At 36.5% G+C, this 17438-nt stretch overlaps 4 protein-coding genes and 1 pseudogene across 5 annotated transcripts; 4 read left to right on the forward strand and 1 right to left on the reverse strand.

Annotated features, from left to right (window-relative positions):
• Positions 1 to 192: 192 nt before the first annotated feature.
• On the forward strand, positions 193 to 6142 carry LOC103856585 (ankyrin repeat-containing protein At5g02620). 2 transcript variants are annotated; one of them, XM_009133707.3, is made up of 4 exons: positions 193 to 1180; positions 1274 to 1670; positions 1985 to 2397; positions 2487 to 6142. In XM_009133707.3, exons 2-4 carry the CDS (start codon positions 1307 to 1309, stop codon positions 3348 to 3350), a joined length of 1641 nt encoding a protein of 546 aa, XP_009131955.1. In that variant the 5' UTR covers positions 193 to 1180; positions 1274 to 1306; the 3' UTR covers positions 3351 to 6142. The 2 variants fall into 2 exon arrangements, with proteins under 2 accessions (XP_009131955.1, XP_033142417.1); XM_033286526.1 differs by having other exon boundaries at positions 193 to 1670; positions 1985 to 2442.
• A 228-nt stretch (positions 6143 to 6370) lies between these two features.
• On the forward strand, positions 6371 to 8087 carry LOC103856587 (putative F-box protein At5g60060). Its single transcript, XM_009133708.2, has one exon. It carries the CDS (start codon positions 6472 to 6474, stop codon positions 7573 to 7575), a length of 1104 nt encoding a protein of 367 aa, XP_009131956.1. The 5' UTR covers positions 6371 to 6471; the 3' UTR covers positions 7576 to 8087.
• Positions 8022 to 8878, forward strand: LOC103856588 (protein pxr1). Its single transcript, XM_009133709.3, has one exon. It carries the CDS (start codon positions 8083 to 8085, stop codon positions 8653 to 8655), a length of 573 nt encoding a protein of 190 aa, XP_009131957.1. The 5' UTR covers positions 8022 to 8082; the 3' UTR covers positions 8656 to 8878.
• An 898-nt stretch (positions 8879 to 9776) lies between these two features.
• Positions 9777 to 12183, reverse strand: LOC103856590 (laccase-17). The gene is made up of 5 exons (XM_009133710.2): positions 11944 to 12183; positions 11696 to 11847; positions 11384 to 11628; positions 10206 to 11309; positions 9777 to 10136 (listed from the first exon to the last, which is right to left on the reverse strand). Exons 1-5 carry the CDS (start codon positions 12031 to 12033, stop codon positions 10006 to 10008), a joined length of 1722 nt encoding a protein of 573 aa, XP_009131958.1. The 5' UTR covers positions 12034 to 12183; the 3' UTR covers positions 9777 to 10005.
• A 2442-nt stretch (positions 12184 to 14625) lies between these two features.
• LOC103856591 lies at positions 14626 to 17315 on the forward strand (annotated as a pseudogene).
• Positions 17316 to 17438: the final 123 nt, after the last annotated feature.

Here is a 17438-nt window from a genome sequence, read left to right on the forward strand (position 1 = left end):
GTATTTTTTTGTAATTATATTTGTGTAGAAGATTTTTCTTTTAACTATTAGTAAGAGGTTTTGTGAAAATTGGCATCTATAGAAGTAATCTTGTGTTATCCCTTATCATAACATGTTATCATATTATCCTAAATTATGATTGAATCTATACTATTAAAAATGAATGATTCTTAAAAAATAATTTAAACAAGATTGTTAAACTATTTTTTTAGACTTAACTATTTTTTTGGTTTTACGGTTTTACCTTAAAAAATTTCAAACTATGTAAATATTTTACATAATTTAAATGAACTCATTTATTATTCTTCCATAATCTACTATATAATTACTCTAACAATAAATCTTTATGAATATAAGACAGCTTATACAAACATGTTTACACATGACGTGACTATTGTCACATATAGTTCCATTAATAGTATAAAATTTTCAATGGTTTAGTTATGGAGAATCATCTGGTTCATAACAATTTTTTTTCATTTTTACGTGAATTGGAAACTAAAAGTCTTAATGTCAACTATTCAACTATAAAACATTAATTTAATTAATTACATGCAATCAATTATTAAAATTTGATCTTATATTCTTATATATGAATTAAATGATTAATCTTATCATAGAAAATATTAAATGGGTCTAAACGGGTCGGAGATTTAAATAAAATTAATAAAAAAAGACTGGTTTAAATATAGCATATTTATTTACTTTACAAATTCTGACAATGCATATGATATGTTTTATTGAATTTTCACAAATGTAAAACATATTACATAGTTGGATGTGTTACTGATGATTTTGCAACTACTTCTAACGATTTGAGATGAAAATCAGCGTGTGGCTTTTGAGAATGCCATCTGTAAACATATGTTAATCAACGTTTAAGATTTTTTCCTTAATGTTTCTGTTATCAAGCTTTCTTAATATAGGAGAGAACTTATCAAAAAAAATATAGGAGAGAAGCTAAGGGAGAGAGGAAAAAATAAACAGAACAGAAAAGTTCGTAACTTTGGAATTTCATTAGATCTTAAGTTTTCAGAGCAACCTTTTTAATTTCTTATGCGTAGATTTGGATCCAAATGGATTGGATCCAATCAATGATTCTGCAACTTTAAAATGCCATGTCGTGAAAGGTCTTGTTAATTCTTGATCATATGAAACCACGAGAAGACTTCTTGCGCAAGTAAGCTTTACCCGTTGTTAGATATTACGTATAGATCCACATATGTTTGAATGTTTCAGTTTATAATTAGGTTCTTGATCCCATTTGATCTAGGAATCTTTTGTTGGTATTGAATCTATTTATCTAATGGAGGAAGCATCAACGTCGACATCAACACCGGTGGCTGCGAAGCCAACCGTTGTTAAGAAGACAATGTCGAAGCAATTTACCGGAAAACGTGAGGATTCGCCGCTCCACTCCGCTGTAAGACGCGGAGATTTCTCTGCGGTGAAGAAGATTCTGAGTGATCATATTGAATCGGAGGAGGAACTAAGAGAGTTGTTGCAGAAACAGAACCAATGCGGTGAGACCGCGCTTTATGTGGCGGCAGAGTATGGAGACGCCGAGGTGGTTGCTGAGCTCATCAAGTATTATGATTTAGATGATGCAGAGACCAAAGCTAGAAATGGGTTTGATCCTTTCCACATTGCTGCTAAACAAGGCGAATTAGGTATGAAATTTTGGTTTTCACATTTTGAAAACGTTATTCATTAAAGTTACACTTTTCAATGTATTCATAATGAATGTGATACAAAAATGTAACCACAAAAACAAAATCATTTATTAAGCTAACAATACTAGTTTGTAACGTTTTTATGATCATTATATTGAACCTCTATTTAACCAACGTGTTTTTGCTATTTAATCTTTGACAGTTTTGTTCTACTACTGATCTAATATACTTGTTTTGTTTAATCTTTTTTGGTCAAGATTTTATTTAAATATTTACTTTATGGAAGTTGAAATGTTTTTTTACGTTGATAGAGGTTTTGAGAGTACTAATGGAGGAACATCCGGAGCTAGCAATGACGGTGGACTTATCAAACACGACTGCTCTACACACGGCGGCAGCTCAGGGACACGTGGAGGTCGTGGAGTACCTCCTAGAAGCTGCAGGGAGTAGCCTAGCAGCGATTGCAAAGAGCAACGGAAAAACGGCGTTGCACTCTGCCGCAAGGAACGGTCACGCGGAAGTGGTGAAAGCTATAGTGGCTGTTGAGCCAGACACAGCGACAAGGACCGATAAAAAAGGTCAGACGGCACTTCACATGGCGGTGAAAGGACAAAGCCTTGATGTTGTCGTTGAGCTAATGAAAGGGCATCGGTCCTCGTTGAATATGGTTGATTCTAAAGGGAACACTGCGTTACATGTTGCTACTAGGAAAGGTCGCACTAAGGTACGTACGTTCTTGCATGTTAACATGTTAATGATTTGTGTTATTGTAATGACATAATTTATTGAGATTTTAATTAATGTCATTTGTAGATAGTGGAATTGCTTCTAGAGAACAACGAGACAAGCACAAAAGCGATAAACAGAGCTGGAGAAACGCCACTCGACACGGCCGAGAAAACCGGCCACCCCCAGCTAGCCGCGGTTCTCAAAACCCGCGGCGTTCCCTCAGCTAAATCCATCAACAACACTACTCGCCCAAACCCGGCGCGTGAGCTCAAACAAACTGTGAGCGACATCAAACACGAGGTTCACGACCAGCTAGAACACGCTCGAGAGACAAGGAAACGCGTTCAAGGAATCGCCAAACGCATAAACAAAATGCACGTCGAGGGTCTAGACAATGCGATTAACTCCACCACAGTCGTCGCCGTTCTAATCGCCACAGTCGCTTTTGCCGCTATTTTCACCGTGCCAGGACAATACGCTGATGAACGGAGTACTCTCACTCCGGGACAATCTCTTGGAGAAGCTAACATCGCGGATAACCCCGCGTTTGCGATTTTCTTTATATTTGATTCCATCGCTCTTTTTATATCTTTAGGGGTTGTTGTGGTTCAAACATCGGTGGTTGCGATTGAGCACAAGGCGAAAAAGAATATGATGGCTATCATAAATAAGCTGATGTGGCTGGCTTGCGTTTTGATATCAGTAGCGTTTTTGGCATTGGCGTTTGTGGTCGTTGGTGAGGACGAGAGGTGGCTAGCGGTTGGAGTAACGGTGTTTGGTGCGACGATAATGCTCACGACACTTGGGACTATGTGTTATTGGGTCATTAGGCATAGGATTGAGGCTTCGAATGTAAGAAGCGCGAGGAGAGAATCAATGGCAAGAACGAGACAATCAGGATTGATGGATTTTTCTGGGATTTTGACAAAGAGAATGTATGCTATTTAGTGATCAAGAGACAAAGAGTATGTGTTGAGTTAACGTCTCGATCTTGATACCGTGTGGAATAAATAACGAAGTTATCTTGGAATCATTTTTTTTTTGCAACTGATTTTACTTCTTGGAATCTTTGTTTGTGTTATTTGTTTTTGAGGTCATCATTACTAGTGTTAACATTAAAAATCAAAGTACTCTCATTTTAAATAGAAAATGTCAATGATACGAAATAAATAGTTTAAAACTGTAAAATTAAAAATATATTTCAGCCCAAACATGTTTTTGATGCAAACTTATTATATTTGCCAGTTGCTAAGTGAATGGCGTCACCCACTTCCCAAAATAACTTTTAAAAATTAGTTGGCATCAACAATTAATGTGTTATTATTTTACTCTTTGATTATATGTCAAACCTTGTTTTTGAAATTGTAAACGATCATATCACAATTTTGGATCAATTTTGGATGGCTCAACAATCAACAAGCTTTCCCAGCATGTTGAGATATTGACTTCCCGCAATCAAGGACAAGAATGAGGACGTCAGGAAGACAAATGCACAAATATCTGTCTCCCGGTCTGGCCAGCTCCTAGTCTCCAATATGTTCTCAAAAATAAATGGAATCGCAAGAGGTACTATTTCATCTCCACCTGTTCTGCTAACGAGACAAAAGTATTTGCTTGCAGTATTTATTATATTTATTATATTTTTCAGTTGCTAATTGATTGCCGTCATTGCTTCCCAAAATAACTTTTAGAAATTAGTTGGTGTCAACAATTTTTGTTAATGTGTTATTAATTTACTCTGTGATTATATGTCAAACCTTGTTTTTGAAATTGTAACTATATATATTTGTCTAACACAAGCTCAAAGATTCAACTAAATCATATACTGATCTTGGAAAATTAATAAAATTTAGTATCAACACCAAAACTTTTAATCTAATATTTATTAGCAAACATCTAATTCCAAAAATCAGATTTGAACAGTGGTGTAATACAAATTAGTATAATTTGAAGATAATGATAAGAAAAACTAAAATGAAATGGTTACAAAAAATAATAATATCACTGGTCTGAGTAAATTAATCATACATTTACCAATAAAATTCACCTGAAATGAGTTAGTTTACAACGACTTGACGAGTATAAGCGTATCTTCATCCTAAATATAACTATAAAAGTTAGTTTTTCAAAAACATTATCTAATAGTCAATATGCTAAAAATGCGACAAACAAGCTAACTTTTGGCTCTTATAACTCTTTTTGAACAAAGGCTGTACAGTTCATCTAGATTTGTAAGCAAAGTTATTTCTCTATTGATACTTACAGCTTTATGTGGCCGTATTTGGCATAGTCGATGATTTGGAACAAGAAAGATGTCATTTTATTTAAGCTTAAACTTCTTTTGTCAAGAACTTTATTGTTATTTGTGAATAATTTTTTATCAATAAGATGTGTTTGCACTATTGTAGACCTCGTCTCGTTTAAATGGAGAAATAGAAAGGTATATGTTCTCTTAAAAATATTGGTTTAGGTTTATAACATCATTTTAATACTAAATTGAGTAATATATTGTGTGTTTATCCGTCAAATTGAAAATAAATAGTTGATTTTACTGTCATATGATTCATTAATGACAAAATATGTTTTAGAAAAGTTGTTGATTTTTACTTTTAGATGATGTGGTTAGCATGCATTTTGATTAATATATTCTAGTTAGCGATTTTGATACAAAAATAAATATGCGTTAAAAGTTTCAATCGTGAAAGCATGTGAAAGAAGTAACCATCTTATATTGATCCATGAAAGTTTTGTTATTTGTTATTTCCGTTTATGACTTCGAGGCCATCATCATTAGTGTCAACATTAAACTCTTCTTTCTCTATAGATTTTGTTTTGTTACAAAACCTGTAAGTCTTTTTCAAAGAAAATGGAATAAGTATCTAAAAAATAATATCCGACAAAGTCATTCATTATTACAAAACTTGAAGCTTTAAACAATGAAATTGGAATAAGAATTTCAGGCAGAAACCAATCTATAGGATTGGTACCACTGGTTCAAGTGGGATGAGTGGGTCTTCCTCATTTTGGTACGCTTCATCTCCATCTTCGACAAGGTAATGTAGAAGAAATCTTGGATCTCCTAATATAAAATATCGCCTGCAGAAAACTCTTTGAAACTGAAAGATCCTGGATGAGTAACCATTCCACGACAATGCTCAATCGCAACGAGTCCAGCGCCATACTGAACAAACATGTGTGTTATACAAAATGTTAGATGCAACGTTTTTAATTTCTTCCAATCGAAACATGATTTTGATGCAATTTCTTTAATTAGCTAGTTGATAAGTGAATGACCTCAACCCTCTTTTAGTATAGCTAATGTGTTATTATTTTTTTATTTAATTTATATACTAAACCATGTTTTGATAATGGGAAATTAGTAAATTTTGTAACATCGTCATTATTTTAATCTAATAGTTAAGTAGCAATATTTAACTCCAAAAATCAAGTTTCAACAGTGTAAACATATAGCATAGTGTTATTGATATATCTTTTGAATATATTGGGAAAGAGTTAAAACAACTACTTTTTTGATTAACCGTTAAACCTAAGAGTCCAATGGTTAAAGAAATTACAGTATAATAACTGAATTGAATGAACTAGTACTTGAATCAATAGAAATAACCTGAAATTGAGTTGGTTAAGATCACCAGCTTGTGGTTCTACTTTATTATTTTTTTCAGAAAAAAAAGACAATATCAAATGAATAAACAACTTGAAATCATTGTGTATCTCTGCACTTAAAAACAAAAACTATAATAAATCATCAAGCTGCTATTACTATACTCATAAAAACCATATTGGTCAATGATGATACATTGTTACATCATCATGCAACATATTTGAAGTTATGAAACCAAAAGACAACCACAGAAGAAATAGACATTTATGAATTATTTTTAAAAAAATTGGGGAAATGATGTCAACATCAGAGCTGAATCATAACGACATTATCTTGCCATTATAAAGTCACATCCTCATTCCCAAAATCAAGAAACAGAACAAGTCCATACCCTTTTGTTCAAAAAAAAAAAAAGAACAAGTCCATACCCCACTTTTGTCTTCTTCCATGGAGTCTTCTCTTGTTCTCCCTTCTCAATGGTCTAACCTTCCTTTAGACCTTCTTGAGTTGATCTCCGACTCCGATTACGTTAACGAATGCTCATCAGACACCGTCGATCTCCTCCGTCTCCGCTCTGTATGTTCCACGTGGCGTCGCTCTCTTCCTCTATCCAACAAAAATCCTTTGTCTAAATTTCCACCTCTCCTCCCTTTTTGGTCATCTTCACCTTCTGGCTTCTTCATTCTGAAACAGAGCAGTGTTTACAAACTCGAAGCTCATCCCACAAGCTGGTTGGTGAAGCTTCAGGAGATATCTCCAGGGACAATGCGAGTCTTGGATCTCTTCTCAAACGACAGACTCCGTTTCTTACCAGAGAACTTCCCGGAAAAAGTCGATCTGCGGGAATCTCATGTGAGGTTGGTCCGCAGAGCTTACCGTGTGGAGTACGCAAACAGAGGTGGTGGCGAGATGTCTTCTTTCTGGTCACTGAGCTCCGACAAAGTTGTGGTCCTGTCTTCACGGGAACACTCAGCGGTCATAGCTATCCACAGCGGTGGAAAGCTAGGATTCTTGAAAAACGGAGACGATGAAATATGGAAGATCTTGGATAACTCGTGGAACGTGACTTACGAGGACATAATAACGTACGGAGAGAACTGCATCGTCGTGGACGATAAGGGCAAAACCGTAATTTACGATGTGGAGTTCAAGGTGTCCGATTTGGCTGAAGGTTTAGCGGGAGGAGGCGGGCACAAGAAGCATCTTGTGGAATGTTACGGCGGAGAAGTATTGCTTGTGGACAAATACGTGAAACACGTTTGGTGCAAGTCGGAGTTTTCGAAGTCTGCGGTGGAGTTTAGAGTGTATAAGCTGAAGAGAGAAGAGAAGAGATGGGAAGAGGTGAGGGAGCTGGGAAGAGATGTGGCTCTGTTTGTAGGAGAAGGTTGTTCTTTCTCCGTTGAGATTACGGACGGTGATTTGGCGGGAGGAGGTTGTATATTTTATAGAGATTATAGGAATGGAGGAAGAAGCAGAGGGGTTTACAGTGATGGTGATGGCGTTTTCAATATGGAGTTAAAAGACGCGGGGAAGTTTTGGGTTTCATACTAAGCCCAAATGTTTAGGCCCATTATATGTTTGGGCTTATTAGAACATGAAATAATTGTGGAAGCTGTTGATTCATGATTTTACTTTTTTTTTGTTTTTTTTGGAACACTTCGATTCATGATTGTACATTTTCATAAGGTATTTGAGTGTCCAAGTATTTTTTTCCTCTCTTAAATATAGATTTTAAGACATGAAATGTATAATTAATAGCTTAGATACTTACAAAATGTACACAAAACACCATGATATTCATCCAAAGTTTTGGATCGGTTCGAGTATTTTACGAGTTTCGATTTGAGCTGGGTATAACCCAAAAAATAAAATTGAACCAAAATGAACCAAAACTGAATTTGAAATCATACAAATAACCCAAAGATAAAAGGTAAAATTTTGCTAAATTCAAATTTCGTCCTTTATTTAAAAAAAATAATATTAAAACGCGAGAGAAATCGCCCTAATTTCTCCAGGAGGCGGCGCGACGGATTATTCGAGTTTTTTTTTTTTTTTGCGATGAAGACAGTCACCGGAAGTGTTAACAGTGCGAAACCAATCTCCCTCGCTAAGGCGGCCACGCTTCTCTCCGGGTTCGTTTCTTCTGAGACCCAGGCCTCTCAAGACGTTAGCGCCTACCTCCGACGCGCATCTGCTGCCTTCACTGAATTGAGGAGCTTCCACAGAAAGATTCGATCGGCGAATCAAAAATCCGAGCTCCAGGAGCTGGGTGGAGCTAAGGGGATTGATGATTCGGTGGAAAACGAAGCTGTGACCGGAGAGGAATCAGTTCATGGTCGGAAACAGGATGAGATAAAGGAGGTTAAGAAGAAGAGAAAGGAGAACGAAGAAGAAGATGTTGTTGAGGAGAAGGTGATGGTGAAGTTGGAAGACGAGCAGAGGAGCAAAGAGAGAAAGAAGAAGAGCAAATATGAAAATGTTATTGACGAGAAGGTGAATGTGAAGTTGGAAGAAGATAGAAAGGAGAGGAAGAGCAAGAAGAACAAAAAGGAAGATGTTATTGACGAGAAGTTGGAAGAAGAGAGGAAGAGCAAGAAAAAGAGGAAATTACCAAAGGAGACTGATGCTTGAAGCTTGAAGACAGTTTTGGGATTTTAGCTCAAGGTTTAGAGAAAACTTTGTAGCTGAGTTCACTGAATTTTTCAAAAGTTTTGGGTAAAGTGTAGTAGCTAAAGATGTTCCTTAGTGACAATTAAGATTGAGAAAGATTTGATTTTTGGGAATTGTCTGTTATATTTCTTAATTATATGCATTCTGCAATGGTGGAGTTATGATTGGTTTCGGTATTCTGATATTTTACCCTCCTCTTTGTCATTACTATGTTTTGAATTTGGATCTTGAGGCTGAGTACCTGAAAAAGAAGTTCTAGTTAGACGCTTGAAAGTCTCATGCTTGAACGCATAGGATAGGACTGCATAACTGCTATGCAGTTTTTATCAACGAAGAAGGATTGTAGTCCTGTTCATCGAAACTTGTGCAAGTACAGATAATCTGGTATGTAAGTCTTACATGCTTTTTATCTATTAAAATGGTTCTTTGCTCTGTTCCATGAACTAACACAACCGTTGGTTTCACAGACATTTATACAATGTGAAGTTCTTCATAGCGCCAAAGATTTTTTATTTTATTTTTAAGTAGCCTGGAACCAGAGGAAAAGAATAAACTTTGATCAGGACAAAGTAGGGACTTAAATTAGGATATCAAAATTTCGGTATTGAGAGAAGTTTCTTTTCAGTCTTATGTCCATCAAACGAAGCAAAGTCGTTTTCAAACCGGTCTGGGCGTGTCTCTTCAAGTGACAGTGTGCATAACCCATTAGTTGCTTGTGATTCAGCTTCTTACCTGTTGATAAGAATGCAACTTTTGAGTTCACCATCCTTTGAGCTTATTAGAGTCTTGTAATCGCTGATGCAGGCTGAGGAAGTCTAAGGAGCGTACTGCAAGGTAAATCTCAAAATCTGTGGGAAGTCGTCTTAGCCATGAACTTTTGAAAGTCATGTTGTTAACTGATGTACAACATGACTGTTGGTTTACTCAGACTCCTGTCTGCTTTCTCTTGCAGATGTGGTTGTCGTATCATTGTTTACACGGACCATCTGATTCAAACGACTTGTGTTTATCTTCAACAGTTAGTTGTTACAGAAATGTGATAATACCTATAGAAGGTAATCCTCAACTTTTTGCAAATTAAATTGTGTATTGTGTATATATATTAATTTAGAATGGTATTACATTACATAGATCTGTACTTACAGAAAACAGAGAAATAATTGAACAGGAATTGACCTCATGTCAAATTATTGAACAGGAATTGTCCTCATGTCAAACTGATAAATGGCCGGGGGAAAAAAAGAATAGAAAAAATGCGTGAAGCTTGGAAGAAAGAAGAGACAAGAAACAAAATGAATGAAGCACAAATCATCAGCATTTGGGCAAGTCTGCAGGAGGAGGAAGAAGTTTCTGATCAGGCTTATCTCCATCAAGCACAAGCCAAGCCATCCTCAGACCCCAACTGGTATGTACTTCCAAGTGACAGTGCATGAACCACACTCCTGTCCAAACATTTTGTAAATTTAAGTTACTATCCTCCTCTTAGATTAAACTAATGTGCTTATTATTACCTGGGTTATCTGCAAGGAATCTAATAGCAGCCCATCCACCAGATGGCACACCTACTGTGTTCCTCTCTATTGGGTCAACAAGGTTGAAGTTCTTAGGATCCTCCTTCGCGTCGAAGTTCCCAAACCCTTGGCCAACGACAAAGAAGTTAAACCCATGAAGGTGAAGAGGATGGCTCTCCGCACCGAGAATGCTAGTATCTTGCATCACCAGCTCCACACTGGTGTTATAAGGCAGAACCATCAAGTTTGTCCCTGTGCTAACCATAGTGTTGTTAGGTGGGGTGCCTGTGTAGTTAAAAGGCACTATGGGACTCCACGGGAAGTTCGGAGAATACACTCCGTTAGATTGCCCAGAATAGTGAGACTGAAGGAGAGCCTTTGTTGGCATCGTGAAGGAGATGTTGCTGATCGAAGCAGCAAACATTGTGGTGTTAGTAGGACCCTGGCATGTCTGGTTGTTCTTATGGTTGCAAGGGTTTGTTCCCAATCCTACTGTGAAGAAAAACTTCCGATCAACCTTCAGAGGCACGTTTGCTGGGAACTTTTTGCTGTTCAGGCTTCTCAGCTTGTTGCTGAACTTGGTAGCGAAGTTTGTATCGTTTAGAGCAGGAAGTACTGGTGTGAAGAGCTGAAGGTTCTTCTTGATAGAGGTCTTTGTATGTTTAGGCTGTTCATATTCTAAGATGCCTGCAACTGTAGAGTTATCAAAAGTTCCTTGACCTGTGACGTATGGTCTAGCAGTCATCAAGAAAGAGGCCTTCGGGTAACTTTGTTTTGTCTTCAGCAAGAGGTTTGTGGTTTGTCCAGGAGCGATTAAGATGGTATCCGTCTCAAACGGCTTGACGTAGATCGCATCAGCTTCAACAACTGTAACCGTGTGGTTTGCTATGCTGAAAAAGAGCTCGTCGTTAAGTGCCGCGTTGATTAGTCTTAGAAGGTATGTTTTTCCTGGCTTCACTCTCAGTCTGAACGTATCTTTAGCCGAGCAGTTGTATAGCGGACCAGGAAGACCGTTGATCGTGTAAGCATCAGAGACACTAGGACCACCTCCTGTTAGCGTTGCTTGGCGAATGATTGCCTCAGTGTCTGCGTTGAACCACTCCCCTGAAAATCTCAACCATAAAAAAAAATCAGTAATAATGTTTTGAAATTCTCAGTTTGCTAGTCATCATCCTCACCAAAGACCATGGGAACTTCTTTGTGAGGTTTGTGAAACGGGTAAGGAACACCGTGTTTTGGAAGGATGATAAGAGGACCATAGACTGTTGCTCTGAGCCATGAAATGTGAGCATGGTACCACAGAGTGCCTCTTTGGCCAACAACGGTGTAGTTGTAGACATAGCTTTGCCCTGTCTGAATAGGACATTGGGTTATGTAAGCTGGTCCATCAGCCCAACCAGACCGTAATTGCCTGATCCCATGCCTGAGATTTTCAGGGATTAGTAATCAAACATTACTATTAATAGTGGTGTTTTAAAGATTATTATTACCAGTGGAGAGAGATATTATTTGGCACATGGTTAACAACTTTGATGAGAAGCTGGTCGCCTTCTCTAGCAATAAGCTTAGGCCCTGGAAACTCCCCGTTTACAGAAACAAGGCTCTTTGTGTGGCAAAGACGTGTCACGTTGTGCATTTTTATCTGCCAAAAGAAAAACGAAACATCTAATCATATCATCTGCAACCCTTCAGGTACAATCTCAACATTTTTTCACAGAATAAACAAATCTTCACGTACGTCCAGCGTATAATGCCTTGTTTTCCCAAATGCAGGTTCAGGAAGAAGAAGAACACTAGAGAAAACAGCAAATAGAAGCCAAAACGCCATTTTGGACCTTAAGGCGTTGATTATAGCTGGTAAGGCTACTGAACACTCTGCCTCTGTTATTATATTTCTATTTCTTTTGCTGTAGATTGTGGATTCATTGTTTCAACATTTAGTGTATATATAGGAAGGAAAGTTAGGTGTTTGTTTGCTTGGAGATGTTGAAGAAAAAGATTTAGTAGTTGTTTATGTAAAAACAAAAAGATAATTGGTAGAGAAGTTTGTGTAATTGGAGACTCTCGAGACAAGGACTAGTTGTTAGAACATATATGAACAGCTTATGAATGAGTGGTGTCAAAGATAAGTCAAACTCTTTGACCATGTTTAATCCCTCAAAACTCTAGTTTCCTTTTCAATATTATGGCGTGGATTGTAAATATGAATTGCAAAGTTGTCAATTTAGTTTCTTTTATGTGATTTAGATGATTTGGCAGCTTTGAGTATATTGGACTTCAAATTCATACATGAGAAAGTAAGTAACTTGGACCAAATGTGGCAGTTGATATTGTTTGATATAGTCACTGGCCAAGTGTTGTTTTAGACCCGACAAAAAGGGTCTGTGAAACAGAATTATGCACACAGTTTTAGGAGTGTTGTAAACTTCTAGAAGGGTAACTTTTTTTGGTTAGCGGTTATGTTTTTGCTAATTGAATTTCATCATTTCATATGCATTTTAAGTGATAAGTACTTCATCTAATTATTAATTGTTTAATTTTTAATTTGAAGGTGTGAACTCTTCAAGGAGGTTAATCGATGTTGAGTTAGTCAAAACATTCGTAAGCTAAAATTGCTTGGGGATTAAGCAAAGAGAGGGAGATTGTAGCTATCATAGAAGGTCACGCTTAGGGTTAGATATCAAAATCCATGAAGGCTATTGTTCAGGATGTTCAAAAACATTGAGGAAGTCTCGAATGAAGTGTTTGTAATTTTATTTTCCAAGCAATTGACCTGACTCTCTTTTAAGTTCGTATCCTCAAAGGCATGCCAACCTTATACATATGCTTTTCTCTCTATAAACAACTATATATTCATATATTAGGATTTTTTTTTTTTTTGCAATAATAATCTATATATGCAAATTGTTTGCTTGTTATTCGTCTTTCATATTTATAGTTTTGACAATGTGAAGTCGATCTACAATCAAAATATGATGTAGACAAGATTGCTAACAAGTAGTTACCAACTCATCTCCTAACCATGCGAAGTCGGTCATTAAAATATGTAATTTTCTTTTGATCAAAAAAAAAATTGATCAAAAAAATGTAATTTTCTTTTGTGACATTCTTTTATTTTTGTCACCTTCTTTTGTGACATTCTAGAAAAGAAAAATCAATTAAGAAATATAGAAACTGAGAAAATGGTTGAGTGAATGTCTTTCGAACACAATGATGAATGACAAGTTCACATCATTAGTGTGTAGTTCAAACCATTTGTAGTTTTACAATTATGTTTTAACAATACTTTAGTTGGTAACTCACAATCAATAATAATCGTAAATATAGTTCTACATATTTATTTAGCTACGCTTGTGTTTCTGTCTGGGTAACTCACAGTGTCACACATTATTTGAAAACAAAGTTCTGATATCTCTCAACGATTTCAACTATGCCTTAATTATATAGGAGTAAGATCAGGGATATACACATGATTAGTATTTGAAGAGAGTTTGATTAAATTGGCGAATGCTTGTACATGTTTATCTTTTTTTTTTCTTTCTGATGAACCATTTATCTTTTTTTTCACATATATATTATAGTTGCACCAACCCTTGATTTCTGATTAAGGTTCCAACAATATATAGTATAGTGTATTCACATATGTTATATGTATATATAGTACTTAGACTATACGAATGTATATATGTACATCAGTGTGGACAGTTACTAGCCACCTTTTACGTGAATATATAAAAAGATCGGAATAATTATAAAATTCTCTAAAACTTATGAGTTTCACGTAAAAAGTTATATAGGCATGGTCCATATGATAACTTTTTGGTAAAACGTATGTTAACTTTCCTTTAAAATAACATTTTTATGTTTCTTATTTTAGCTGTGACACAGTGATTCATATGAACTGTAACTAAATAGTTACATTTTCATTAAGAAATCTGAACATTTTAAAAGTTCAAAATATCTAAACCCGGTGATCCGCAATGTTAATTTCACTTATCAAGTGAAATATATATTCTAGCTAAAATAAATAAGAATGGATATCCTCATATCCTGCATATTTTTCTCTAGTTTTCCTATGTTTGAGAAAACACAACAAATATTCGAAGCTTCTTTTCATTGATAAGAAATTGCCATTAAATTTTCTAGATTGGTGCTGTGAATCTGAATCATAATAGGTTTTGGCAAATGCTAATGCGGATTAGGCTTTTCGTTATTCTCATAATCTAATTCTAAATCCGAGCCCAATAATACATTGACAGGCCCGTATAGAACAATGTACTGGCCTTTTCAGGACGACATAAATATCAAGTCAACTTGTACGTGTACAGGCTTCACAAACTTTTACTGTGTCGCGTAACTATTAAGTTTACAACAAAAAAAAAAGATAGGTAACTATTTTCAAGTGTGTGATGCATCATCTCTGATCAATTAAAAATGGGATATTGATCGGCTTGTCGTATTGCATAACAAATTTTGAAAAAAAGAAAAGGGTAGAAAACGACATTAAATCGATATGTCATTAATTCCGAATCTGCGTAACTTTATTTCAGAATAAATACTTTAACCATGTCTATTCACGAACCAGGAGGGCGTGCAGTGACTACACGTGTCTTTATTAAAAACAACACGCCATCTCTGGAAACCAGATAGTAAGACGTCGTTTTCAATTTCTTTAATTCATACAAACAACACCATCTCTCTCCTCTCCTGTCTCTATCGAGTGGGTTCACAGTGTCAAAGAGAGAAACAAAAGCAAGTTGTGTTCGTATTCTGCCTCACTCTCAATTTATAAATTCAGATTTTGATTTTGATTTCTTGGAGTCTTTGAGAAGAAGCAATCTTTTTTTCTAGAATGGAGAAAGCTTCTTCTTCTTCTTCTTCTTCTTCTTCTTCTCCACGTAGGTCTGCTTATCTGGAAGCTCTAACACAAGAGATTAAGAAGAAGCTTACTCGGGTTAGCCCTTGATCTGATTTGGAAAGTGTTGATCTTTTGTAAGGCGGTAGTATCACCAGCACAAACACGCAACTTGTTGACTTGTTTGCTGATATAGCTCTCGAAGTCGACCAACGTGCCAAAGGTCTCACTCACCTTTTCTTTTTTTTTCCCTTTCCTCAACGTTCACGATTAGATTGAGATATTGATGATCAGTAATTTTTTAACTAAAGCAGATGTGATTCTTAGCAAAGAAGAGGAGGATGGTCCGTTGTGTTTCTTCGACGTGCTTGCTGATTACTATGTGAATGTCTCTGAGAGAGGGAAGGATATACTTGATTTGATGGTTCAGCTTTGGAGCCAGTCCTTTGCTTCCCACATATTCTCCCTTCTCTTCCATAAATGGGTATTGCTAGCTTCTTCTCTCTAATGTTTTTTTTTTTTATTCACTCCCAAAGGCTTTAATGTGTAATTCCTCTCAGCTGTTTGAGGTTGAGGTTGAGAATCAAGAGATACTCCTTCGGTATTCTTCTGCTTTGGTGCAGGGAGCTACTAATGTGTTTTGGTAAACTCTTTCAACTTTGGTAAAGCAATGATAGATTAACATCCTCACTAGGTTCATTCATGTACTTGGATTCTGTGGTAGTTGCATTTGCCATTTTTGTTAAGTCTCTTCCTATATTGGACGGGCTTTGCTATATATATTATGAGGTAACATTTGATAATTTGATTGCAGGATAGACATCCAGACAAATACAAGACGCTTCCAAACTCTCTTTCGGGTACCTTCTTTTACCTCTCATGTAACAAGTTGTTACTCCACTTTGCTACTGTAACTACTATTAACTAACACAGTCTCTGTTGTTTCTTGTAGTACCTTCTTGAGGAAGTTGCTTTGGAGCCGATCAGATTAAAAAAAATTCCCATTCAGGTGACTGGTTTGGTTCCTCTCCATTTTCATGAAGGTTCAACTGTTTTTTAGTCTGGAGGAGATTGACTCTCCCATATGTAATTTCAGGCACAGAGGGAACTCTATCTCCTGATCTCAAGGTTCATTTTCTTTTACAATTCAGGTAGTAAGTACAGTGTTTATTTACTCAAGACCAAAGCGTGTCTTCTTGTACCCTGACAGTTTTTTTTTCAAAATTCCAGTGGATAAACTCGATAGCTTCTTGAGGAACTTCCCGGAGTTTCCTAATGCTTTCCTAGTTGGAGGAGCCGGAGATTTCCTTGTTATAGAACTTACCGATCAGGTATAGAACCAACAAAGTCTTTCTTCTTCTCAAGATTTAAACTACACACATCACTCATCTAATATGTTACTGTGGTGCAGCTGCAAAAACTGAAAGTGGAACCAGTGCTGCTACACTATCTTTCTCAGATGAAGGTCCTCCAAGGTACATTTCTCTCCTCTAGATAAAGAAATATTCTTCAAGATAGATGCTGCTTCTCGCACAGAGAAATGTCTAACGCAGGTATGGAACTGAGAATGACAACAAGCACGAGGTTAAAGGCGTGTCTGTACAGTTTTACCTCACCTGGAGGTCCAATGTACCCGACAAGAGCTGTCCGTCATGCAGCCTGGGATGCCTTGGATTCCCTCTTTCCCGTGAGAAGTGTTTCCTTGCAATAAAAATCACACTATTTAAATCACCTAAGACTTTAGAGCACATATATTGATAGGCTTGGAATGTAAGATTGTAATATGTTTGCCTTGCAGGTTGGGCGTTACCCTAGGCATCTCATCAGTCTATTTTTCAGGCTGCTGTATCCATGGTACTGGCCATCCTCGTGCTGGAACTTTGTGGTTTCTTGCATTAAAGCGGTACTCTATTCCATCGTAAGGCTCATCTTTTCACGGCGAGAAAAGCCGAGGCAGAGCTGAATAGCTTTTATATATTGGTGAAGCCTCCTGCAATATCCCAATCCTTGTGTATAGAATGTGGTTTTGGTCACAATGAGGCGGCACACCAAGGGAACTTTACCTACGCTTGTATTGCTTTCTATGGAGAACATTAAATTCCGCTTTGAGGAAGATCCCACAGAATAGCTTTTTGACGTGTTTTGTTGTCATTGTTAAGATGTTATTTTGCTGTAGAGGATGATGTATTTTGACAAGAACCCTTTTAATGTAAAAGAAAAAAACATCCCTTCTCTATACAACTGAATCCTCATGATCAGAGTCTGTAAGTTTGTAACAAAACCTAACTTGAGTTATGCTCATGAAGATGAAACCTGTTTTCCTTCCTCTGCAGTGAATAATAGATTGTCTTTGCTTTAGTTGGAACTTAAGCATTCAT

The sequence above is a fragment of the Brassica rapa genome, chromosome A03, assembly GCF_000309985.2.
Source record: "Brassica rapa cultivar Chiifu-401-42 chromosome A03, CAAS_Brap_v3.01, whole genome shotgun sequence".
Classification (NCBI taxonomy): Eukaryota; Viridiplantae; Streptophyta; class Magnoliopsida; order Brassicales; family Brassicaceae; genus Brassica; species Brassica rapa.